This window comes from Pollachius pollachius, assembly GCF_949987615.1.
Source record: "Pollachius pollachius genome assembly, chromosome: 2".
NCBI lineage: Eukaryota > Metazoa > Chordata > Actinopteri > Gadiformes > Gadidae > Pollachius > Pollachius pollachius.
The window spans coordinates 2,948,817-2,976,316 of NC_136935.1; the positions used below are offsets into that span (position 1 = coordinate 2,948,817).

General features: G+C 45.2%; 1 protein-coding gene across 1 annotated transcript in view; it reads right to left on the bottom strand.

Moving 5' to 3' along the window:
* eys (eyes shut homolog) overlaps positions 1 to 27,500 on the bottom strand; it is a gene marked incomplete at both ends in the record, with an annotated part of 123,047 nt that overhangs the window by 27,839 nt on the left and 67,708 nt on the right. Inside the window, 9 exons of the mRNA XM_079729026.1 lie at positions 2,633 to 2,792; positions 5,828 to 6,004; positions 12,408 to 12,613; positions 21,717 to 21,805; positions 22,808 to 22,932; positions 24,484 to 24,608; positions 25,682 to 25,881; positions 26,408 to 26,486; positions 27,124 to 27,295. Coding sequence (XP_079585152.1) covers positions 2,633 to 2,792; positions 5,828 to 6,004; positions 12,408 to 12,613; positions 21,717 to 21,805; positions 22,808 to 22,932; positions 24,484 to 24,608; positions 25,682 to 25,881; positions 26,408 to 26,486; positions 27,124 to 27,295 — 1,333 coding nt within the window. The remainder of the gene's footprint in view (positions 1 to 2,632; positions 2,793 to 5,827; positions 6,005 to 12,407; positions 12,614 to 21,716; positions 21,806 to 22,807; positions 22,933 to 24,483; positions 24,609 to 25,681; positions 25,882 to 26,407; positions 26,487 to 27,123; positions 27,296 to 27,500) is intronic.

A 27,500-nucleotide genomic window follows, 5' to 3' on the forward strand; every position in this document is an offset into this window, starting at 1 on the left:
AACCCTGAAGCCGACACAACGCAGTTGCGGCGTGTCTCTAAAGAAGGCCCTCCTAAGACGCTGTAAGGCTCTTACTAAGGCTCCAACTAAGACACTAACTAAGATGCTGTAGCTAAAGCTCTTAGTAAGTCGCATCCTAAGTCTCTAAGTAAGACACTCTATTGCACTTACTAAGTCTCTAACGAAGGCACTATAATGAAGGCTCTTAGTAATGCTCTAACCGAGGCCCTAAGCAAGGCAAAATATGCTTCTGGAATGATTGCTGCTATTTGATGCATAATAGATGGGCTACTACTGGCGTTACATAACGGAAGCAGAGACTGCAAACCCGAACCACATCCGTGTTCGACGCCTTTGAGGCACTGCATCATCCAAAAGGCCTGAAGAAAGGGGCTTGTTAACTTATCTCAATATAAACCTCCTTTCAAATACCGTTGAAACATGTATGGAACCAAGCGCGGCAAAATTGCACTCCTCATTTCTTTGGTGTTTGAAAATCCCCCCCAAAAAAGTGAAAAGCTCCCGGTTTATTTTTATATTAGCTTCTTCTAACTTGACCTAGTTCATTCAGACCAATCCGACTGTAGAACAAGCTGCTTACACGAGGGGACGACGCGACTCATCCAATTACGCTCACTAACGGCGAAGGCTGCTAAATTAGCGATTAAATATTCACAATGCACATTGCGTGGCCGCCCTTCCCGCTCGCCCCCAGGGTGATTAGTGAGGCGCTGGAGTCAAAGGAGGTGAGAGAGCCAGCGCCTGAAGAATGGCCTCGCCGTTGAAAACAGGCTATTAGAGTAACGGATCCAGCTGTACATCTCACAACATTTCAATCGGCCGTAAAGTCGGACGAGTGGTTGAAATCGGTCCAACGCGGGGATAATTATAGACATCTGCAGGTGTCTTTGTAGTTATCTTCGTTTTGAGCATCAGCGTATCGGAAACCGTTCTCTCTCGCTCTGGCTCTGTGTTCCGACGCATCTCTCCGAAGCCACAAACGAAGTTCTCCCGGCTCTCCGTACCCCTTTGAACGCTGCACTTTTCATCTTAATGTCTAGAATAAGCCAGTGTGATCAGAGCTCCAGCCGCTTTGCAGCACTGCAGAAGGCATTGCGGTCCTAGGGCGCCCGAGACATGCACGGGACGCCTCAGCCGCTGCAGTGAGGAAGGCTTCCTTGTCTCAGCTGCATTCCTCCGAGATGAATTCAACCGATAACTGAAATGGGCAGTTCTCCTCAGGAGGAATATCAAAACCTTATTGCTATTACTGAGCCTCTATTACGTTTGGTTGCAATGTCTCCAATGATATCCTTATTGTAGAAATTGCCGTTCCTCCCTTCTTGTTGAATCTAATGTGGTACTTAAAACATTTTCAAAGGCCTGATGCGTTCTAATTGGTTTTTGGCTGTGGCTGTTTTTTTGTCCTTCATGTTAGAAATTGTTTGGAAATACTTCAAAATCTCAGACTGCTTTTTCCAAGACTTTCGACGTCTTCACATTCTGCATCAAGGCTTTGGCATTCTTAGGGGCACAAGTGATGCGTTAATGTGTATTACACAAGTCTAACTAATGATAAGAATAATCACTATTACCAAACTGGGATTCCAGTCAAACAATATAATAGCTCCCTTTACTGTTATAAAGGGGGACTTCATTATACAAACTGCCCTGTATACCGATTTTGGCTATGCCACTTGCCTCACCCTTAATCAATCAGAATATATCACAGCTTTTGGTAATGGCATTTTAATGATGCAATGATGCACACATTCCAAAAGTAACAAAGCAACCCCAGGAAGTCAGCAAACTCCAATTACTCTCTCTTGTTTACACAAACAACAATACATCAACAGCCTAATCAATGTTTCCCCCAACTCATTCATGTGCATTGCTCTCAGTGCACAGACAACCGTGTGGCCGCCCCTCCACCATTTCGGCTGCGTGAGTTCCAACCCTTAAATCTACCTTACAATGTGCCCTATGGGGGCACATGGTTGAGCTAGTCTGCTGTAGTCAATTAAAGCACTCTTTCTAGTGTGTGACTAATGCTCTAAGAGAGAGAGAGAGAGAGAGAGAGAGAGAGAGAGAGAGAGAGAGAGAGAGAGAGAGAGAGAGAGAGAGAGCGAGTGAGAGAGAGAGAGAGAGAGAGAGAGAGAGAGAGAGGTGTTAAACCTGCTAAACATAATCAAGGTACCAGAACCACTAATAAGTCCATTAGCGGCTTAAAGACTTTCAAGTTGCTGCACGTTGAATGAAAATAAATTGCCAACGAATACACAAATTTCCTTTGACAAGCTTTCTGACAAGGTATATATTTTAGTCGTAGACCACCGGGGTGCGAGGTTAGATGAGGTTGTACTGTTTTTTTGTGGAATTCACCGTCCAATTCCTGGAGAGTTCACCCAGAAAGGAATAACGGCAGTGGAAGAAGACCGTTCTCTGTAATAAAGAGCCTGATTCTGCAAATCACAGTAGAGAGGGGGGGGGGGAAGGGAGAGAGGGAGAGAGGGGGAGAGAGATAGAGAGAGAGAGAGAGAGAGAGAGAGGGAGAGAGAGAGAGACAGAGAGAGAGACAGGGAGAGAACACAAACACACTCCGACACACAGCAGGAACTACTTTGGATCATACCTGACTGTGACAGGTATCCATCTGTTGTTGTCGATGTTGTGGTCGGAGGTTGCAGTTAGTGTGACTCCACCAGCTCCCCCGCTGCATCCCAGGCGGGCTGCCACCCTTCCATCCTCGAGGAACACGTGAAGGAAGCGATCTCCCAAACCCTGTTCCTGGGCTACGATATAACACAAGGAAGAGGAGTGGATGGAGGTGGGAGACTGAAGGTAACCGCTTCAGGAAAGATAAAGTGAATCAGGGGTAGGAACCAATAACAATCAATTGCACCTTTACCTAACGCATCCCCCAGTCGTGTAAGACAAACACCAAAACAAAGGCAACCAGAGGATAATATATAGCTTGGACAGGATTTGGTCTTTCCTCCAACGGAAAGTTAGAGTTTATAGTGAAATAGTGAATGTATTCATGTATTTGTCATGTTCAAAAAGCGCTTTATGTACTTATAGGAAGTTGTTATTATGCCAAGAGTTTTTTTTATGGTGTATCACAACGACTTAGGGGTGTTCAATTAAATAATCAATCAATTCTAATTTAGTGCTCTAATTGAAGTCCTCAGTTACGAATATTTTAGCTTGCATCATTGCGAAAGAACCGCGGTGCTAAACGACTTTCAACTCAAGGCAGTTGTTCACAGTGTTCACATACGCTACGATAAAGCCTTTTGTTTATGACCTGGAGGTGCGTTGTAAATCTTATCACACACACACACACACACACACACACACACACACACACACACACACACACACAACCTATTCAATCATCTGAGATAACTCACTCATCTATATGTGGCGATGTTAAACATCACGGCAGCGTCGATAAACGTGTCCGCGTTTACATCGAAGAAACAACCCCAAAAAACGATACGTACAATACAAAATACCATCCTGAACATTTCACCACTTCACTGCCCCTTCATCTCATTCCAAGGCAGCTGTCCCCTGTTAGCACTTTTGAGTTATTTGCAAACCATAAATCTCTGTCGGCAGGAAACACATCTTGGCCCGTCTTTTATTTTTCTATTTTTCTTGAGTGAGGGGGTTGTTCCCTCCCGTCCCCCATGGCCCGGTTAGCCTGTGCTGCAACTAACCGCGTGTTCGTCGTGTAGTCACCGGCTGTCACCCTCTCTGGCTCCCTGTCATGCATACATATACACAAACACACACCTACTCTGACTCTGCCCCTCTCTCCCTCACTTTCTATCAGGCACATTTGTGCTTATGCACACACGCGCATGCTTGCAGGCATACAAACACACCCACATACACACAAACATATGCAAGTTTGGATTTCCCTTCCCTCTCTTTTTCTCTCCCACTCTATCATGCACACATGTGCTCATGCACGCACACACATGCACACACACACACACAAACATACATATCTTGGTCTCTCTTCCCTCTCTTTCCCTCTCTCTCTTTATCATGCACTCACAGGCACATACATCCTACATTTTCTTCTCTCTCTCTCTCTCTCTCTCTCTCTCTCTCTCTCTCTCTCTCTCTCTCTCTCTCTCTCTCTCTCTCTCTCTCTCTCTCTCTCTCTCTCTCTCCAGCTCCCTCCCCTCTGCTTTCTCTTTCTCCTCTCTAGCCGTCAAGGAGAGGTCCTGAGGGAGGGAGAAGGGAACACATTTGGGAGGGAGGGAGGTGCACAAAGGAGAGGAGGCGAGAGAAGGAGGAGCAGAATCTGCTCCCATCTCAATGCATGTCTTTGGGTTCCCTTCTGATTAACTTTGTCTGTTTGATCTCTGGAGTTTCCCTTCAGTTCCCTCCCTACACGTCCTCTGATGTCAAAAAAAGAGAAGGGGGAGACGCTGCTATTAGCCATTATAGCATAGAAGATAAAAGGTACGCGTGTCCCCTTTTCTCTGAACATTGGTCGTCCAAGCCGTGGGGGGGGGGGCGTGGGGCCTGACAACTCGACACTCAGATCACCATATAAGACAGGGGAGGGGGGAGGAGAAACAATACATCGTCCGCACAATTAACGCCAGAAAAAAGTTAACTTCCAGATCAAAATTCCACCATGAATAAAGACAAGGATGAGACGGTTAGGAGTGCGGGATAAAAGCCATCATGGTTTTATTTTCCTTTCTTTCTCATGATCAAATCTATGAAGTGCTTTCATGGAGACGGGGGGTTAGGATCTGGGGGCCGGGGGGACACAATCAATTCTAATGACACGGCATTTGAAGGTGCTCATGAGTTCATGAGCGCAGCTGTCTCTGGACTCTGTAGCGGTGGCTGGGAGGAGGTTTACTTTACATCCTGTGTAATGTGAAGACAGCCGCTGCTATTGTATACAGACTTAGAGTGGGCTACCTGCAGATCAGTGTGGGTAGCTTGTACAGAATAAGGACATAATAAATGGTATAAATATATATATATTTATTGCAATTTGCTGAATGTTGAGGTGAATATTTTGTCGCTTCTGCAGCGGAAGCGGTCAAAACCTTTTGTCTGACACGAGTCTGAAGTAACACAATAAAGGACAAAAGATTTTGGAAAGACAAGCCACAACGTTTTAGATTTAGATTTGGATTGGAAGTGTAAATTGGCTGACAATTATGGTAAATATTTGAATTGTTTGATTGTATTCGACAGGCTTTTCTTGTACTTTATTAATGGTTTAAACCTGGGATATTTTGAGAACTTGCCACTTTTGAAAAACCAATCAATCAGTTTGATAACTTATTAGTGAAAGATATTTAGGGAATTTGTTCAAATGCAACCAAAAGGCTTTGCAGGGTCTGAAAATTCAGTTGTGAATTTAATCCAAAATAACTTTTTTGGAGCACATATTTGCATGAAATTGTACAATGTTTTACATCTTGTATTTTTCAACCCACAAACAAACTCCCATCTCAGTCAGCATTACGCAGAAAAACTAAATAGACTTTTATAAATCTTAAACTCTACCTTTGTTTCATAAATTAGAAAGGACGTTGTTGAACTATCTCCACATCTCTGAGCTGCACTAAAAAAAATTACAAATTGTACAATACATTTTTTCTCATTTGGTTGTGCGGCATTTCAAAAAGTTCTTTTCATAGTTACTCCAATTTAGTTTTTTATGCTTAGGTCACTCTCAGCCTCACCTAAATAAATCCCTTCTAGAAAAAAGACACGGAAATGAAAAGCGTAATCGTAGTCGTTCCGTGAGTTGTTTAGTCGACCAGAGAAGCCTACTCACTGTAGAGTACGGTTCCCTGGGTGGCCCGGGTCTTCAGCGTCAGATAAAGCCCCACGGCGCTGGCCTGGCCGGGGGCCAGGGGATCACCACTGGACCCCTGAGGCTGGAGGAATGAAGCGAGGGGCTCCAGCATCAGGTAGGAGGTCCCCGTGAACGCTGGGATGTGAATAGGGGTGTCTGTAGGAGAGAAGGTGCACGTAAGAGACATGCTATGGTGAGGGGCTGTTGACCTGAGGGAAATGATGCAGGGAGAGCGACCATTTTGAGGGAGTTGGAATTGACCTCACTCCACTATGGAAGCAAAAATACGTTTGTCTAATTAACATTATGACTTGTGATCGCTAGGATTTGCTGAATAAAAAGACAGCGTATCAAGACATAACACAACAAGTTTCTAAAGTAAAAACCTGGACAGAAAGGCACACGCACAACAAATACATATTTTTCTCTCTGGAGTAGAAAGAGTCGAAAGTACCACAACCCCTTGAAAGAAATCAAACCAGTGCAACAAAGACTCCCCCCTTTATTGAAGCGATTCTTTCCAGCGGTGACAGTTGGCCTATGAGCGCAGTCAGCACGACGCTCCCTCCCTGTCAGGAATGCTCGGTGATTTCCCAACGGAGGACAGAAAAAAAGGAAGAAAGAAGGAAATAGAAAGGGGAATGACTTAAAGGAGAGTGGGAGGAGAAGGGGGAAGACACTCGGGTCATCATCGCCCCCAGACAGTAATGACCTGTTGGCTTTTCTATTTGACACAAATACATCTTTTCACCAGGCGTTCAGCTCACGGTGGAAGGAGAAGGCTAATATAAGCAGCGAGGGAAAACCTTAGCAACAACGTATGTCTGTGTCCCGGGAATACACTATACACTATTATGGATCGAAAGGAGCTGCAGTGAAATCGATATGGCATAAACAAGTATTCACTATTGTTTGCAGTTGTAAGTCTATGCAGTTGAGTACAATAGAAAATAAAACGGAAAATAAGAATCTATACATCTGTTTAAATCGGGAGCTAAATGCAGCCGTTTGCTGCATTTAGGTAAGGGTGAAGAGATCTTTGCATATGTGTAGGTGGTCTGACCAACATTGTCTGTGAAATACTTCACCAACAATAATATTATTCTCTTTTTTGAAACAGCGAAAGTATAGTTGAGCAAGAAAGTAAGGAACTTGCAAAACATCATATTTTTGACAGTTGTAGTTGGCCTTCCCTCTGATACTTATGTTTCACACTGGCTCAAAAACAGAAATTGAACTCTAAAGTAAAGACATCGTAATTATTGGTTTGCTAGTTAAGTGAGTCTAGATGGGCATAATATAATCTGCCCAAACAAACACACAAAAGGCTTCTATCTCAGTCCTACATGAATGTAATTTGTCGTTCAAGGTACACAGACACATATTTGTAAAGACCTCGAGTCTACAAGTTGTTTTCATCGTCTGGATCATAAAGTGAGTCATATAAACATTGATAACCACCGGCATAAGTGGCAGCGATGCAGACCAATACTAATTAGGAAGAATGAAGACAAAAGCTGAGTAGATCGTTGTTTTAGAGAAATAAAATAGCCAGGTACAATATGTGCATAGCTTATAATATGTTTGATTCTTCCAAAAATACTTCAAAGCTTTAGAAAATAACTAAAGAAGGGAACTAATGAGGCACATAGTGAGGTCATCAATATACAGTCACAGTATGAATCATTTCCTGCCTCAGTGGCTTCCTGTCTCTAGCAAACCTTGTCATTTTGGAAGCCATTTGCTCCATAACTAATTCTTTTGGGCGTTCATTTAGCTTCAAATTGGAAACTTTCACACCAAACATAATGTCTTAGATAAGGTCTCTGGCCCGATGTTTCTTGTTCCCCCGAAAAAAAGGCAATACATCACAGCCGATGCGTGCTTGAAATATGACCGGGGAGAACTAGCACCTTGATCTTGTTCAAATCCCATTGGTCCTGTAGTTAATGGTTTGATATGTGACGAGAAGCCACCAACCCGTTAATTAACAATAAGGCTCTTCCTTAGTTTCAACTATCCACATCAGCCACTTTTCAACTCCAGTAAGGGCTTCCATAATGCATCAGGTATGATGTGTGATTTATTAATCCAGTCACGTGTCATGCTGTTCGGTGTCATCACAGCGGCTCCTCCCTGACCTTGGGCGGGCGGTCAAGTCGTTCCGATCAATCAATCGTCCATTACTTCCTCGTTATCTTCCAGGGACAACTCTGGCAGACATGTCCGAACCCTGCCGATGCTACTTTACGTGACCTCTCGGGAGTCAATATATTTACAATCCGTTTGACCATCATCGAAGCAACCGTTGAGTTTCGTGATTTGAAATCAAGATCCGAAACTGATGGCCATGCATAAGACGTGAACTTCTCTCCCAGAAGTTAACTTCAGCAAATACAAATATACATCAGGTTCAGTAGCCTGAATTCTATCACAGCATTCGTTTTTAAAATCTGGAATGGCATGAAAGTGAGGGGGAACGTCTTCTTGTTGAAAGGTTCTGGGGTTGAACCCAAACATCTACCTGTAGGCATCCATTAGCAAGATGACCTGTCTGCTGTTGGGACTTTTATCTAGACTCTCAGTAAAGTATCTTTAGATATGCGTCAAAGGTAGGGCGGTGTATAAATATCCCACCTCTTCCCTTAAGGCCTCCCTCTGAAGCCACTTCCCCAAAAGACATGACTAGCTCGCTAGCGTTAGCATACGGTCTGCCTAGCCTTGTGGCAGACTCCGTTCATGCGCGATAATGAGTGCATGGGCAGAGTGCGCGCAGGTAGGCACGCTGTCCAAACATTTCATTCGTGCCACATTCAATTATTGGCCGCGTTTATTACAGGCCTGTGACGGCCACGAATGCCCAATTTCTCTTTTCATTATCAAAGCATCGTATTCATTGATTGTTGGCTGGATGTTAAGAGAATTTGAGAAAGCCTGACAAAAAAATTGCGTCAAAAATAAATTGCCTAGCCCTACCTTTAAGTAGATAGGTCTAAATCTGATAAGACGTCGGCGAGTTCTGCTCGTCGTCTGTGAGATAGCATCTGTTTGATGTAGCTCAAAGTAGTTCAAGAAAGAATATTTCCCTTTTAGTCATCAATTTAGGGCGAAACATAAATGACACCATAAGATCTCCAAAAACATGTTTCATTCCTGCCCTCAAGGCGACTCGCAGGCAAACCTCCAGGAGCAACGGTGAGCCATGATCAGACAGACGTGCATCTTCTGCCCTCGTGCACACGTTGCACGTGGGAGGATCACCGGATTTAGGTCCAGCCTGAGCACATGTGTACACAGGCAATTAGTCACGGTGCCCTCCCATGACACGCACATACATCGTTAAAGGCGGGAGGACAGGGGTGACTCGCGTTATCCCGGCCCGTCCCGTCATGGCTGTCGCTTTAATTGGACATCAGAGCGAACGGGACCCCTTCACCGTCACCCTACGAAGGGGCGAGAGAGTGACGCTCAGCCCGGAGGATGGGGTTGGTTGTTTTTTTTGGGGGGAGGGGGGGGCTTCAGTCGGCATTGAAAAGAGCCCGCTGGATTCCTTTGGGCAGGCTATCAGAACGACTGTAGCAAAGCTCGTCAGTGGATGAGTGCTTGAGTGAGATTGCACTCGCTCTCTCTCTCTCTCTCCCTCTCTCTGGAAGAGTGCCGATGCTTTGGAAGCGAGTGCGTTTTCCCTCTGGCTCAGCAGAAAGCATGCACCGGGTGCCAGTGCCGGGATTTGAGGGAAATGCGGTATTATATAGTATAGAGAGTATATATAGAGTATTAGGAGTCAAAGTAAAAGTAGGGAAGTTCATTTATTTTCTATTGAGGACAACTGGGGTCGGGGGCAGGTTCTATTTTTAGGAACAATTTATGAACCGTGAAAAACGTATGTAAAACTTACCATAACCAAATAGATGTATGTTTACAGATGATGGTTAATGTTTGATGGTGGATTTTTGATTTATTTATAAGGGTATGTTTCGTTGTAAGCCTTTTGGTTACATTTCATAATAAACCAGCTAATCCCCTGATCTGTGCAATGCTCTGCCTTTCGGTCACGACTCAGATTTCCATATTTGTTGCTAAAGGTCCTAAATGTACTAGCTGGATTTTGTTGTTACAGAAAGTGAAGCTCAATATTATGCTAACAGAGATCTGATAATTGTCCTGAGACACAACGCCTCTCATCTACTTGTTGTCTTGTGTGACCCCTCTGGTAGCGTGTCAACACCTCCGGTGGGCTTGGGACCTGAGACCCCACCATGCCCGCCCATGTGGAAAACAAATGGGAACTCCCTTTTAGCAGTTCTTGCTCCTCGAAGAACTTATAATTTCTCGAAATCCAAGCAGATAAACAGCAAGGCAATCATTGTGTGTGATGAGTTAGAACAGCAAGGCGGGCATGATTTATTTTGATTTCCCCCTCTCTGTGGAGCCCCCCCTGGTTTTAACCAAGGGAAACGTTCAGTGACCAAAGATGTTCCCCTGTAAAGACCGACATCTGCCATCCTGCCCGTCCGAAGACAAAATCCACTTCTTTTGAGGTATGCCTGCCTTCGAATGTATGCGAATCTATGCAAATATTGACGACTTTGATAAAAGTGCCCACAAGATGGAAACAAATAATTTATTAATTCACTTGAGGCTGTTTGCTGTTGATTCTATTCGAATATCAATGTAGAACAGGGGGAAGAAATTTCCTTGGCAAATGTTATGGTTGATTAAACAGAAGCTCCCATGGGGGGGGGGGGGAGGGGGATAGGGACCCCCTGCTGCTATGTACCAGCGCCTTGAGAGACAAATAACATTCAGGTTACTTCTCCAATTAACAGTTTAAATAAAGACGATACCAGTGGTAATTGAGGCACAGACCCTGTTCGAAGACAGACCTTTGTTGACTGGTACAGCGGCGCTCTAGATAGGCAGAGACATATATTAGTCACGATTTGCAGATGCGAATCTCTCTCGGCAGGGCGAAGCAAAATGACTGAAATGAAAAGTGATGCTTAACAAGTTATTTTAATCCAAAGCGTCCTCTTTCTGCTCCCTGCAAGATGACACATGCGGTACACTTTTAGGAAAAAGCTGTCGGTAGAGGAAATTAATTCATAAACCCTGGCGACGTTAGTTGTGTAACTTGGAAATGAAAGGGAGCGGGGGATTTAATTGGATCGAAGAAGTGCCATTATTCCTGCTTGTTATGGCGACACTAATAATTGTGCTGGGTATTTAGGTAGGTCAGTGCGCCAGACAGATGTGAATGATGAAGATAAGCCATCATTATTTTTTTACAGTGCATGCATTCATGGCTGACTTCACCTTGTTCTTTTGATAGCGATCAGAAGAAGGGGAGATAGGGTAGGAAAATATGTGTCTCATGGGAATCCATTACCATGAAACACAGCAAGTAGGCCTCTGGTTACTACGTCCATACGATGTGACAACTGGAATTAAATCTCAAAATATATCGGACAAAGATGCAGTGAAATCTCAACTCTATTGTTGTCTCGTTTGGTGAAGAAACCGTGGTGGTTTGGTGGTGGTTAAAGTCAAACCATTCAGTTAGCTAGCACGGTGAGATTTTGGTTGAACGACGGTGGCACATCTGAAAAGGTTATTCTCTTTCAAAGATATGAGGAAAGGAGAAAGGAAGGAATGGTTAGAACATGTAAACACCATATTGATGGATCAAGTTCCTTATGATTCTGAAGTCATGACACAAACCCTGAATAAATTAAACCACTCAAAATTTCCAATGCAGCCAAGTCCATTACCCAGTCCTTCGAAAGACTCAGAATGATGCCTATTTTATTGTCTAGCTTAATGATATCACGGCAAAGGCATCACGAAGTGGCTTTCAGAGTGTCTCCGTCTCTTGTAATGTGACAAATCCCCCCCCCCCCAACCCACCCACCCAACGCAAACAAAAAAAAAAAAACAACAACAGGTTATTAGCACAGGATCAAAACAGCAGAATGAGATCCTTGGGTTTGATTGGATCGTCTGAGAGTGACACGCAGTCTGCCGGCTGCGTGTTAAAGTCGGTTGCAGGCTTTATAGATGCGGGGGAGCGCAGAAACATGTTCTGATATTATTAGCTGAAATGTCAAGCCCGTCAGCGAGGATACGACGTCATCAGACATAACACGACCCTAGCTGCAGCGCGGGCATGTCTACACGGTTCTGATGCGGAATAAATAGTCAGAGAGTTTTTGGGGGGCCATCTTTGGCACGCTTTGAATAGCGGTATGACTCATGGAAAGAAGATAACGAGCCGCAGAAGTCGATTTTCATTTTAATGGTGTCAGGTAGGGGTTAGGCATCGTGCTCGAGGAGGCCTGCAGTAAGATTGTGGACATTTGGTATCCGTTCCTGAATCATTTCAACGCGGAGTCAAGCGCCCCGACCACTAGACTATATCCTGCCCGGTCTAATGTTCTCACTGTTAAGCCCTCGCCAGATCCCCAGACTCAACCCAAAAAGGAGTAGTTGCCGAAAGCAGTTTGAGTGAGAAGTGGAAGTGGAAACTCTCATCGGGTGGAATAAAACCCTAACGGCCCACCTTTCTCACAGAATTTCCCGGTAAAGTGGAGGGGACAGTCGCAGGAAGGCCCAGCTGAGTCTGCTGGCTGTACTTGACGACACGTTCCTCCGTTACGGCAGTGGCCTTCGCCGCAGACCTGCAGTTTATCCACCGCGACCGCGGCCCGCGAGGGCGGGGTGGTGCCGGTGGTGGGCCCGGAGGTGGGGCCCTCGATGCCCGTGGATCTGCAACAATACAATTTCCCATGCGAAAGCGTCTTGTGTTTATTTATGTGATATGTTTTTATGGCTTTTTTTTTAAATGGCTTTTTGGTGTCTGAGAGGACCGGACAGGACAGGGAAGAGAGAGAGTTAGGTGGTGGGAATGACATGTGGCATAGGAACACGGGTGGGACGTGAACCTGGAACGCTAAAGGGCGGAAGGCCTGGCTGGTTAGCAGTGAGAGCTTGATGTATGTTATGAAGGAGAAATATGCCGAGAAGGATATTGTACATTCACAAAATGGTTTGCTTTCAAGTCGGCGTACTACTATATGCGCACATATACATCTTCAAATACCATACATACTATACAGACATATGATTTACATACAACATTACTACTTGGATCATTTGAAATTCATCTCTCATATTATTTTACCTGCACTGGCCAACGTTCCCGCTTGAGATGGCATTGGATTTGTGAAATCCCTGCAGATTATTCATTTCAAGTATTTGAATGCAGCCAGTGAAGTTGTGAAAAGGCAGGGCTCCCTAAAATAGAAAAACAACTATTAAGCAGTCGAACATTTCGACGATAAAACATTTTGAACTGCTGCCCATTCAACACTTCAACACTGAATGAACACTGAATTGGTCTCATGACCTCACCTGATTAGGTAGACGTCTTTCAGGCAGTCCTCCTATGAAGACAGAGGTGGTCCTTGGTTCAACCGGTCCCGGCCGGTAGTTACTCGTACTGTTTAGTTTAAACCCGTCGTAGCCAAGGACGGTCAGCTCTGCCTCGCACGGCGCAAGGCACTGCCTGAATCAGAGAACCACACACAGAGGATTGGGAAACCTGGTTTAACATAAAAATATTTTTCAAAACTGGGGACTGGACCGGGATGACGACGTGAATGCCAGTTCTCCAGATTCATATTTTCTCCTGACACTAAAATTCAAATAGTAGCCGATATGCAAACGGTAATTACAAAGAATGAGTTCAACCATGACGGCATCCATTTCATCTATTTCAATTTCGACCTATTTCAAAAAAAGTGAAATAGGTGGCAACGTATCAAATGAACCACTCAACGAAAAACGTCTTGCACCGTATATCATAAACACTATTTACACTTGAAATCTGAACGAGCAACAAATTGTCATTACATATTTAGTTGATTGAGACTGTTTGTGTCTTATTAACAGAACCTCTGTGCCCATTAGCAACCTAGCAAAAGTGGGTCAGATACCAAACCAATGCAGCGTTGCGAAATCCACCAAGAAAAAGACTCAACCATGCAATTCTAAAGAAATAGCTCAAGCTATGCATGGAGCTGCTGATCAGGTCAAGGTTGGAGAGAGACACAAGGCCAAGCCCCATTAGTCTTCCCTGCGCTCTGAAATTAATTAAGGCCAAGGCAGATAAGGGAAGGCACTGGCAGATCTTAAAGTCAAACCGTCTTCAAAAATAAATTCTTGAGAATCTCCAATATTGGTTCACAGTAAAACCATCGTGCTGACAGTTAGCACCAAACACAGAAAAGCCAACGCTTGATTCTTTCTGGACACAGTGTTATATTTATATTGTAGGCATCATCCTGACCTAGTAACCCCTCACTCCTTGCAAACAAAGAGCTTTGTCTAATGACCGAAGAAGTGCGGTTGTGGTGCCCGTCTACCAGCGCTGCCCTAGCCCCCCTCCTCCCTGCCGTGTATCCTCCGGAGGAGCTGCACCACCTCTCTGGATGTAGCGACACACCGCGCGCAGGTTAACCGGGTCGATTACACAATCGTCTGACTGATTTGCTAAGACCCCTTTTTATTTTGTTAAGCTGTAGCGCGCGTGCCGGCTAAAAACCCTCCGGGGGTTAGGCAGAGGGGGGGGGGGGGATCCGAGGAGCTTTGGGTGAGCTTCCCCTTCCGCTCCTCCTTTTAGCCGTGGCGTGGAGGGGAGGCGGCGGTTAATTTAGAAGCACTCTGACGGAACGCCCTGGCCGGCAGCCAGAGGGCACTGTGCTCACCACCGTCCTTGAGAAGCCCCGGTCCCCTCCACCCCTGCAGTCTCCACCCCCCAAGCCCCCCGTGGATTTCTATTTAACATATTGGATATCATCTTGACCGAGAAGACATATTAAATGGCTATAATGAGTTACTTTGTGATGTCGGAAACGGGGTTTTGGGGGGAGGGCAGAGGGGAGGGGAGATTGGGGATTGGAGAGGGGGGGGGGAGGGATCGCAACTTGTTTTAGCTCCGGGTCGAACCGCATAAAGATTGAGTGACTTCAAAATCGGTAAATTAGAGAGAGAGAGAGAGAGAGAGAGAGAGAGAGAGAGAGAGAGAGAGAGAGAGACAGAGGGAGAGAGAGAGAGAGGGAGAGAGAGAGAGGGAGAGAGACAGAGAGAGAGAGAGACAGAGAGAGAGAGAGACAGAGAGAGAGAGAGACAGAGAGAGAGAGAGACAGAGAGACAGAGAGAGAGACGGAGAGAGAGAGGGAGAGAGAGAGAGGGAGAGAGACAGAGAGACAGAGAGAGAGACGGAGAGAGAGAGGGGGAGAGAGAGAGAGAGAGAGAGAGAGAGGGAGAGAGAGAGAGAGAGAGAATATATTATTTGTGTCACCAAATCCCATTTATGCCCGTTATTAGCCCCCCCCCAGTTTTGTCAGGTTATTGTTTAGTGAGGATAAATATGAAAACATAAATATCTGTATCACCATGCAGCAGCTCCAACATTAAAATTACAATGTAACTCAGTCTAAATTGTATTATTATTGTAATATTTGTGTCATTTTGTTGGTTTGTTTTTCTACGTGCCATCCATTAATTTTCTGAAGTGTCTAGCTGAGGAATTGCCTTTGAGTTTAATAAAACCATATTTTTTAATCTTACAGACAACATTTTAATCAATATCTCATTGATTAAGTTGTCTTCCCACGTTGATATTATCAACTTTTTCAGCATGAGAATTGTCTATCCGCAAGTAATTTCCTGATTATTTTTATTTTTATTAAATTATAATTGTTTTTGTTATTCTACCTTAGTCCAGCTATTTTATACGAGCAAAAAATACATATAAGTCAAACAAAATTGGAATACTAATATTAATTAATTCATATTAATAGGTGATAACAAAACGTGCAATCATTAAAATGGACCTACCTGACATTAATAACGGCGTCTTCAACACGAATGAACGTATTAATCATCTTTGCCTCTTCCTCTTGGTTACAGGAAAACGTAAACTACACCGAGGAAGAAGAACACATTTGTTTTCATTAGCTGTGGGAGAATATCGTGTCAGTTAGATCCTCGTGCAGATAAGACTTTTGCGGAAAAGCTTGAGACAAAAGTCTGGGGAAATGCAAGCGCTAAACTTTGGGTTGGTATGGGCAGAAACAATGGCTTGTCATCACACTTGAACACAATGAAATCACGTGGGGGACCACTGAGTGCAGTTTTTCCGTGGCGTCGCTCAAACATAGCAGTAACCAGAGATTTCGTATATCTGGAAGCCGCTGTTTCTCAAAGTCCCGGCCAATTGAAGCGCTGCCTCAGGAACCCTGAGATCTTGTTACTCCGAGGTTGTCAGTATTTGAGTTTTCCCAGACCTCTGTGAACTCGCAAGATGGAAAACCATGCGACAGTGTGTGTTGTTTAACACATAGTGTGTTAAAAAAATGATATAAGTGTGTGTTAACCGCTATAATTAACTAAAATAACCGTAAAGACAACAAGTGAGTGCTTTGTACTCGTGTTTAACTAATGAATATCGTGTCTCTTACCTGTAAGATTCCACCAGTCAAGTAGAGTTTCATGAAAAAATATCCATCGTTGGGCCCTTGATCTAAATAAAAAATAGTTCCATGGGCAACTTTAGTTTGAACCTTAACTGTAATGCAGAATAGGGTTGTGGGTTCAATACCCCCAAACTCCAGGTAGGAACTCCCAAAGTACCGATGGAAGCTTTGATCTACAAGAGAAAATTCAAAAACATAGAAAAAGCTCAATGCACACAGTATTCACCATCAGAGTTATTACATACTTTTTTGAAAAAGGAAACTTCTAAAGTCCAAAACACAGAGGACGCAAATTTAGTTTCGTATTTGCAGTGCAACGTGAAAAAGAAATAGAATCATATTTTTTAAATGGAGCCGAGCCAAGGGAGCGCGAACCAAGCGTGACTGTGTTTGTTTCTATAGGACTCGAGCATATTCAGTGTGCGAACATTCAAATAAATTATATTGCGCCCGTCCCGTCATGGCTGTGTGCTTTGTGCTTCATGCAGACAATGCGTTATGGCAGGTGGGCCACATATTGAAATGCATTGGCAATTGTCTCATAAAGACTCATTGTGGAACAGGGAAGGATGTTCAAAATGGCAGTTCATGCCGCGTTTAAGCGATAGCACTAGGCACACGCACTAGGCAAAGAGCATAAATGGATACGGACCGCTCTTTATTAGTTGTGTCACACTCTATTCATTGCGCCGGTTTAAGATGAAATAAATAAATTATCTTGTTTGGCCAAAATGCTGTGGAGCATGCAAATTGATGAAAAAAGATGAACGTAATTACACAAATGTATTGCATGCCACAAATTATAATAGGATTACTCTGCCTTTTTTATTTCGTGTAATTGTTCAAAAGAAAAAGGCGATCATGGAACACTTCAGAAGCTGCTGTTGCTGGGCAGCCCGTCGAGAGAACGGGGGGCGGCGATAAAAGTTTAGGAAGACGGACTGACTCGTGCGCACGCCAGTCAGTCAGCCTGACGGCGGAGGCGGAGCCAGGTATCTAACGGTGATAACGCCCAATAAACCTCCAGGATTCAGAGCGAAAGCCGACCAAACGAGGGCCAAGTGGAGCGAGGCTCTGATGCACCTGAGTGACGGCTCCATCTCGCCGCGCCTCTGTCCTTCAACCTCACCGCAGGGTGGGGGAGGGGGGAGGGGGGGGGTGGCTCCTTTTAAGTTGTTGCCGTGATTAATCGGGCGTCAACGAGTTAGACCTTTATCAATATTTGTGACGTGTCGGATCCTAATAGACCGGGGCCCCCTCTTTGATCTGACAGCCCGGGGCGCCTACGGGGCAGTTTGGAGAACATGCTCATCTAAATATCCCCCCCATTTCTCTGGAGGTGGAGGGGGGGGGAGAGGGAGAGAGAGAGAGAGAGAGAGAGAGAGAGAGAGAGAGAGAGAGAGAGAGAGAGAAAGAGAGAGAGAGAGAGGAATGGGAGTGAGAGAGAGAGATGGGAGAGAGAGAGAGAAAGAGAGAGGGTTTGGAGAGAGGAATGGGAGGGAGAAAGAGAAGGAGAGAGAGGGAGAGAGAGAAAGAGAGAGGGAGAGAGAGGAATGGGAGTTAGAGAGAGGGAAAGAGATTGGAGAGAGAAGGAGACAGAGAGAGAGAGGGAGAGAGGGGGATGGGAGAGAGCAAGAGAGGGAGAGAGAGAGAGCAAGAGAAGGAGAGAGAGAGAGAGGGAGGGAGAGAGATGGGAGGGAGCAAGAGATTGAGATAGAGACTGCTGGGAACAACACCCTGCGGGGAAAAAACACGAGCAGCCCAAATGAATAAACAAATATATAAATATATAAAAGATGGAGAATCATCGGCAACAGACCCGACTCTGATTTGTGGATTTAATGAGCATAAACGCAACAAACAAACACTGGGATGAGTCTGTCTCCCACTCAAAATCCTGACAATAGGCTGTTTTATTTTATATATTTTTGCCAATGCTGATGATGGGAAATTAGCCCGCAGAGACAAAGCCATTCATTAATTTTAAGGCCTAGTTTAGTCTGATGTAGCCTTTGATGCAGTCTGAGGTGGTTGCCAGGAGGCAACGAGCAAGGCTCATTAGTGGCTAGTTGGACTGCTTCCTCTCTCGTCGGTCTCTCCTCTGCGTTCTCACCCCCCTCGCCTTCGCACGTCGGATCCCTCGTTTGCTACTCCGGGCTCCCAACAGGTCGGTTGAAACCCAGTCGGCGCCGTCTTCCTCCCTTTGTTTTTTCCTCGCAAAAGAATCATTCTCCTGCGTGTCAACGTAATGATGTCTCTTACGTCTTTGTGATGTCGGTCGGTTGCTACGCCCCCATCGGGGTCAATGTTATGACATATTGTGCATGCTGATATAGTCCATCAATGACGCCGCGAATAGCGAACAAAACGATCCCCATCAGAGCCATCTGTCAGACTTACGGCGTATACCGGTTCGCTTTCTCCTCCCGCTGTCAATACAAGCCAAAGGTTATGGATACGGCTGTCATTAATATTGAACTCAACTCCTGAATTAGATCCATGTTTTACCAATTGGCAGTCGTATGATAAGTTTAGTGTAATATACGTCTTGAAGGGGAATTGTGTTGCATACTGGTGTTCAACAAGCCTAGTTATAGACTTGTGTTCGAAAAATGTAATTAATGAAGCGTTAATGTCCCATTTATATATATAAAAAACCTAACGGATGGGTCCTGTTTTCCTGCTGATTTATTGGACGGAGTAATAGACTGGCTGATTGAACTTGTCACAGGGCCGAGATAAAATATTGCTGAAGACCATTTTCGGTCCATTGCAATCTCAGGGCCCTAGAGGGATGAACAAGGTCATCCTTTACTCACGGGGTCCCAGCAGTAATGTCCTGTCTTCTAGACAAGAGAAATACATATTCCCCGTGTGACTTAACACGTGTTAATTACAGTTGGAAATAAAATCAAAAGATGTCTTAAATTATTTAAACTATATGCTTATATTTGTAATTTAAAAAAGAACGTCTGTTTGCTGCAGCACAACTAACAAACTGCAATGACACATTCAGCCAAAGTCTTTTTATTGGCAATCCTCCTGAATGTTCTTACTTACGTCAAACAATAATAACCAGCGAAACCAGTGAACATTTTCAAAGGTGCACTAATTAGTCTCAACTCTTCTGTTTTGGCACCGCAATGTTGGAACCTGCCGTCAGGACTGCAGAGTCGCTCACCAGCAAGAGACTCAAGACTCAAGTGTTCAGAGTTCACCTGGACTCTGAATAGCCTCCCTCCTTACCGCCCCTCCTTCCTTACCCTCTTACACACTTATTGTATGTTCCTACGTCCTGGCACTTAATGTAAACACTTATTGTACGTTGAACGTCCTTGCACTTAACGCATGCACTTATTGTATGTTGTACATTCTGGCATTTAAAGTAGTACTTAGCATTGTGTAGCATCTTATCCTAGCTTTCTTTGTTGTATACCTACGTAAACATTGCCATTGTAAGTGCTTGGCACTTATTGTATGTTGTACGTCATTGCACATAATGTATGCACTTAATGTATGTTGTACATTCTGGCATTTAAAAAAAAGTACTTAGCTTTGTGCAGCATCTTATCCTAGTTATCTTTGATGTATACCTAGGTAAAAAAATAGCAAGTGTAAGTGCTTGGCACTTTTTCTGTTAACATCCTTACTGTACCGACAGCGATATAGTGTTGCTTCTCCATCTTCCGACAAATGTGCGTATTGTCAGTCGCTAAATAAGCATAAAAGCGTCTGCTAAATGCCATTAATGTAAAAGTAATTATGCAGCTTAGCAAAACATTACCTAAAGGTTTAACTGGCAGTTTAAAGAAAATGCGTACATGCGATGTAGCACACGTTTCACCCAGCGGGCGTTGACCGCGGCGGCTGGCTCACCCAGGCATCATTATTCCATTGATTTCTAAGAGGCCAGGGCTTCGTCGATCCATTCTGTTACAGTTGCCAGTGCTCTCAACCTTTTGTTACTGCAATCATTGTAATTAACATAAAATGTCCTGTTTAAGCTGCAGTCAGCGTCTATAAACCACAGAATTTTAAACTGGTTTTACAAAAGCCCACTGGGGTTAATTTACCTGTGATTAAATGCGATCTAGAAACTGAAAAAGGAGGCACCGATTTCATTCCATTCCTGATTAAATTGCTATTATCTACAAGAGAAATTCAAGCTAAACACTCAAGTCAGTCTAGAGCACTGTCTACATTAAAATGGGTGGAAAAATGGATACATTTCTTGTTTTTTTGAGCAGTGTTAGGGTTTAAAGGAACACAGAGTCTATTTCCAGCACCACCAAGGGCACTGGATCCTTTAAGATAGTGACCTAGTTAGATAACTCTTAAGTTTCCGGATCATCTCGCGTGGAAACGCTTATTTCTGATGATGTGTGGCTTCAAAACAAGTAAGAGACGTCTAAGGGGTATGTACTATAAAATAGTATAAAATAGTGGAATAGTTTCACTCCGTGTTCCAAGGAGAAACTCTTGTAGCTCGGACCAGGTGTAGTGTATTGAGTCCATTACCTGTTGGGACATCAGTGATTTCCAGGGTGTCAAGGTGAATTGATTTAGTTCACTTGTGTTCAATAATTCTGCTTTACAGCTCAGTCTCAAAGGCAGACCAAACTAATCTGTCAGGGAGTATCTATCCAGCTCTCCCAATCCCTTTCCCTTAATACCAATCCAGTGTCCATGTCGAGATCTTCGGTGTAGTGTAACTTGAAATGACCATCTTCTACCAAATGCAATTCGGGGAACAAAGAGGAATAAAATAACTCGGAACCACCGACGTTGCGGTCATCAGGGATTGAACCTCTAACCGCTTCGGATGGGTATCGAAGACACTCGCTAATACAAAATCCAGACTCTTTCTTTGATTTTCGCACGACAAAACAAAATGACCTCCTTCTACAGCTGCCCTCCAGGGCCAGACGTTTTACCGAAAACTGACCCGTCTATAAACGACAAGCGCTGACATGATTGTCCTTGATCACACAAGTAAGACCCTAATAGCCCCGAACCACACAACAGATTCTCATTCGCAAACAACACCATGGACACAATGGCTCTGTCCCTGGGAACTTTCAACTCCTACGAACGCACTCAAGCTTTAATCAGTTCGAGAGCAAAAGGAAAAAAGCCGGACAAAACAGTGACATCGAGGCAACAAAAACCTGCCAAAAAACCCCCAAAACAACGAGCTACCTGATGCTGCCGCAGGTGCTTCCGTTGCCGGAGGTGGTGGGGGCACATTCACAGGTGGGCGGGGCACCGGGCCGTGAGTGACGTTGGTGAGGGCCGTCAGCGAGGGGCCCCTGCCTTCGGCGGGGACGCACCTGACCCTGTTGACGTCATCCTCACAGGTGTACGTCTCCGGGCACAGGTCCAGGAGACAATCGTCGTAGTTGTCCTCGCAGTTTCTCCCCTGGTGAGCGTGAGGGGATGATGCGGTACAGTGAGAGGGTGAGGGAGAAAGGCGACGCAAAATACCTGCTGCTAGGGCACCAGGTCTTTAATCATGGTCACGATTACTTTGGTCAATTTTAAAATCACGATTATTGAAACTATTATTTTTGAGACTGAAAACATGATTGATTTATTGCATTATGCATTTCTCTCCAAATAACACTTTGTAACTGAGAACTTTTTTCCCTTCAAAACATACACAAAATTTTCAAAAGAAAATAATGTGCAAATACGTATCCAGCTGTTCTGCAATTTCTTCTAATCATTCATCATTTCATCATTAATGAAAAATAAAATCCTCATTTTTTATTATTTAAACTTGATTATATTAGTTTGGAGAACGCAAAAATAGAAATCGAGAAAATAACTCGATTAATCGCGCACAGGCCTACCTGACGCTGTGGATTCAGACGCTTTTCATGTGTCGCGCTCTACCGCGGTCGCACGTGACGGTGTCCTGAGTCTGATTAAATAAAGGGGTCGGCATATTGGACGCCCGACCTCTGTCAACAACGCCTGGTAATACCGCATAATGTACTAACGGGAAGAGTGGAATGACTGACAGATTGACAGTCAATTGGGTTGACAGGAGAGTTTGGTAATCAGGGAGGAATTTGGATCTATTGACTTTCCAATGCCGCCATCTGTCCATCTCTCCATCCATCAATCTGTCTATCCGCACATCAATCTAATCTATAGGATGGGTCTCGGCGCTGTAACGATGATCGGTACGGCTCCGAAGCACTTTCAGGAGCTATTCCGTTTTTTTTAACGATTGGGCGATCTAAGAAATAAGCCTTTTTTCCCCCGAATCAAAACGCTTCCAATAATGTAGTGCGGAGAGGGGGAGGGGCTTAGTGACAAGCATGGGTCAAGATGTGTGTGTGTCGGGGGGTGTGGGGGGGGGGAAGGTGTGAAGGTATGTGCATAAAGCAGGGGGGGGTTGATTGCGTAGCCTCACCACGAATCCGGGGCGACAGAAGCATGTGTATCCGTGGCCGGGCTCCTTCTGGATGCATATCCCCTGGTCACAGGGCCGAGGAAGACACTCATTAATGTCCTCCTCACAGTGAAGGCCTGTCCAACCTGCCAGAGAACACAGCGAGAGGGGGGGTGGTGGTGAGGGTGGGTGGTGGTGCAGAGCCAGGGCTCCCTCCCTCTCTCCGTCTCACTCTCCCCGTCTCTCTCTCCCTCTCCGTCTCTCTCTCTCTCTCTCACTCTCCATCTCCATCTCCATCTCTCTCTCTCTCCGTCTCTCTCTCTCTCCGTCTCTCTCCGTCTCTCTCTCTCTCTCTCTCTCTCTCTCTCTCTCTCTCTCTCTCTCTCTCTCTCTCTCTCACTCTCCATCTCCATCTCTCTCTCTCTCCGTCTCTCTCTCTCTCCGTCTCTCTCTCTCTCTCTCTCCATCTCTCTCTCTCCGTCTCTCTCTCCCTCTCCGTCTCTCTCTCTCTCCGTCTCTCTCTCCCTCTCCGTCTCTCTCTTTCTCTCCCTCCCTCCATCCCTACTTCCACCGGGCCCTCTGAAGTGAATATCAATCAGATTTCGCTCCCCTCACACTGCTTCCCGTACTCTTTCAGGGTTCACACGCGTCCGCGCGCACCAGCCGAGGCGTTCGCTAAAGAGCGGGGGCGCCGCCACACATTTTAACGAGCCGCGGAGAGCCACGTCTGCCTTTAGACCGTATGGCTGGAAAGACGGGTCCCCGGGGGGGAAGGGGAAGCCTTTTGTGTGGGTTTTAGACGCTCAGCCGCGGAGACACCGCGACTCGCGGCGCCACGCTGAGTCCTTCAATCCTGAGAAGAACATCCCCGCTGTAAATAATGCCGTAAACGAACGAGGCGCCTTGAAACCACCGCTATGGTATGAAATGTCCCACTCGAGGCCAGGTAACGGCGGTAATACGTACCCCCCCCAACAACCCCCCCACACCCACAAAGAAAACATCACTAAGGCGTCTTTTTAGAGATTTTCGGGCCCAACTTCTTTACAGGAAACAGAGTCTCCTTCCCCGTTGAAAGACCCTCCGCGTTGAAGGGACCGGCAGCGAGGTGCCAGGGATGTTTCTGAGCCTCACTCTCTTAATACTTGATGCACTGCTCTCCAGCCCCATAAACCAGGAGGGCTGAGTGCCCAGCAGCCCCTCCGCTAGACGGGGAGCTCCAGGCTCGCAGCCTTCAGAAGAGGAGAAAACGACTACTGAGAGAGTGGGAGGGAGAGAGAGGAGGCCGAGAGACAGAGAGAGAGACGATGGACTGAATGAGCGAGAGAGGGGGAGGGAGAGAAAGAGAGAGAGAGAGAGAGAGAGCGAGAGAGAGAGAGAGAGAGAGAGCGAGAGACAGAGACAGAGACAGAGACAAGAGAGAGAGAGAGAGAGAGAGAGAGGGGAAGTAAGAGAGACAGAGAGAGAGACGATAGACTGAAAGACAAAATGAGCGAGAGAGGGGCAGGGGGAGTGAGAGGAAGAGAGAGAGAGAGAGAGAGCGATCGAGAGAGAGAGAAAGAGAGAGAGAGAGAGGAATTGAGAAAGACAGAGAGAGCGAGGGGATAAAGACGAAGTGAGAGAAAGAGGGATTGAGAGAGAGAGAGAGAAAGCGAGTGAAAGAGAGAGTGAGAGAGACAGAGTCCCCACTGACTAACCTGGCCTGCAGTGGCAGGTGTAGCCATTAATAAGATCCTGGCAAATGGCGGCATGGTGGCAGGGGGATGAGCAGCATTCGTTAACATCCACCTCGCAGAAATCTCCCATAAAGCCTGGCGGGCACCTGAGACAGGGACCAATAGGATTAGATCGTAAGGTTCATGTTATAAATAATAGTAAAAACAAAATTATATATAACTATTCGTGATAATCCCGTACACTGCCTATACAAGTAAATTGTGGATGTTGCCAAAGAGTGCTGATGCGCTTTGAAGCGTGAGATCCATGAAAATAGGCCTACGAGTTATTCCTGGAGATCGGGGGGGTTCCCGCTTCACACAAAAACACGTGTGAGGGGATATAGTGTTTACATTTAGAAGACACAATTAACCGATTATCGCGTTAACAGTAAGCACTGAAAGTCCAAATGAATCAGCATGTGAACAGACTGCGGATCGGCTTTATATACATGTACATAGAGAGAGTTAAGCCAGAGTAGGTGAAGGAAGAATGACGCACACACGACGCTAGCGTAGTACGTGCTAAAGGTAGGACAGTGTAATTAACTGTGAAAACGCCTAGGGAACGTCTGCGCCATATCTACTCCACTCCCACCTTGTACTTCATCACTCACATAGAGCACATGTTAGCAATTAAAAAGAGATGGTTCACTTGTAGCCGTCTGCCTCATGGTTAACCGGGCTAAAGCACCTAGCATGGTTTATCAGGGTGTTGTGGATAACGGACAGCATACCAGATGTTATTAAATTGTTAATAAGAGTAACACACTTTGCATTCTGACACAAACAGCTGAAGGAACCGTGTTGAAGACTTCAATATTTCATATTTTTTGTCATAACTTGCCACAATTCTCCCCGACCATGTGTTGACATTAATTATTTCTGCTTCAAACGAGGCCAACAGAAAAATAACCCTTATGAAGTTGATATAAACTCTGTTAGTTAAATTCTTATTAAATTCTTATTAAATTATATATTATTTTAATCACAGTTACAAACATTATTTAAATGTTGTTTCATTTTAATGCCGAGGATCGGTGGACAGCCGGATGGATCAAGAAAGTTTTAAATGAGTCATTCATAAAAAAAACACATCTGTCAAACCGAGCAATAAATAGGGCAGCGCTATCCATCAACCTAGCTTGATATGGTTGACAGTGCCACACGTGAAACCAACCTGCATGTGAAATTTGATCCTCTGCCATCCACGCAAGAAGCCCCGTTGAAGCACAGGGAGACTCCGGAAGAGGCTTGGCTGCACACGTCCACGTCGGCCTCGCAGTTCCTCCCAGTGAAGCCATCCCGACAGAGACATGCATACTTATTAAGGAGATCCACACACGAACCTCCGTTCAAACACGGGCCCGAGGTGCACTCCTACGAACGAAACAGAAACAAAACCAGTACGCAAACATCACATGCTATCCTGACAAACGCACGGCAGCTTCGAAGAATAAAGTGTTTCCCACCACCAAAAACCTCAAAAACTCTTTAAACTAAATGATAATATCTCTATTTTTAAAAAGTCATTAGAGGAAAGCCTGATCGACATTAAAAAGATCAGACCGAATAGCTGGTGATTAAAGGGAGGACAATCCAGATTATTTATTCTAGAGAATGCTTGGGGTAGGGGGTTGGATCTCCAAGCAACTCAATGTTTTTTATCTCTTAAGTCCAGCCAGTGCTGTGCTGGGCGCCAAATCAATTAGGCATTAGGCTGAGCAATTTCTTTTAATCAGGTATTTGTACAATGCCTACATGATCACGCTGGTTCATTGACTTATCTCGGGGAACGAAAAATCAATGGAGTTTGTGATATCAAAGGCCACCCAGATAACGTACAATTACGCTAGAGGTGCTAAGCTAAGCGGTATCAGCTATTTAAACCGTAAACTCGACGCACATCGGTGTTCAGTTCACAACGCTCGCCGCTCCACCCAGGTTCACAGTGGCACAGGAAGTCGTTGATGCCGTCCGTACAACTGCAGAAAATAACAAACAGACATTCACATTTTCGGCACAATTTGCAGCGGTACATTGCCCAAACGCCATTTTCTTTTTACATTTACCTTTCAAAGGAATACACCAGCCGGAGGTAACTGACATTTAAACGCTGTTGTTTATTGTGACCCCCATCCCGAATCACAGTGAGTGCATTAGAAAGGTCAAAACTTTATATTCGTTTTTTGTATTTATTTCTATTGATTGTGACGAAGGGGACGGGATAACACTTTGGAGCTTGCGTACATGCAGGAAGGGGCAGGTGTTAATGAACCCACCCTGACGTTGTTGGTGACGTATTCCTTTGAAATGGCTCTCTTTATGAGAGGCTCATACACTAGTATTTCATTGAAGGCCTAAACATAAAAAGCTCAGCCACATGTATGTGTGAACACAAAAGTACAAAAATAAAACTGAACACATGTCATACTAAAAGCCTTTTAGCCTTTTTTTCAATGACTATACACACACACACACACACACACACACATACACACACACACACACACACAAACACGACCAAACAGATTGAAAGCAGTGTCATCCCATTAATTCCCTGACATTCTCTGTGCCATTTAAAGCAGCTCTATCTTTAATGACGACGGACCGCACGCGTACCTCCCGTGGAGACACGGCGTCGGAGAGCACTCGTCAACGTCCGTCTCACAGTGGACGCCCGTGAAGCCGTCTGCGCACACGCAGAGGTATCGACCGGCCGCGTCCACACACCTCCCCGCGTTCTGGCACGGGTCCGAGGCACACTCGTCAACGTTGTGCTCGCACCAGGTTCCTGGGGAAGGAGACGTTGGAGGATAGTGTTGATCCACAGCAGAGTAGCGCCCGGTAACAGCTGTGTCATGATTGAGTTAAGGACTGATTATGGTTCCACGTCGACGCAACTCAAGGGGGTTTTACGGAGCCATGACGTCCTTGCGGCCTCCCCTTGCTTCCACTGCAAGGGCCTGGCGTGCGCCTCCCAAAAATTTTAACCTTGC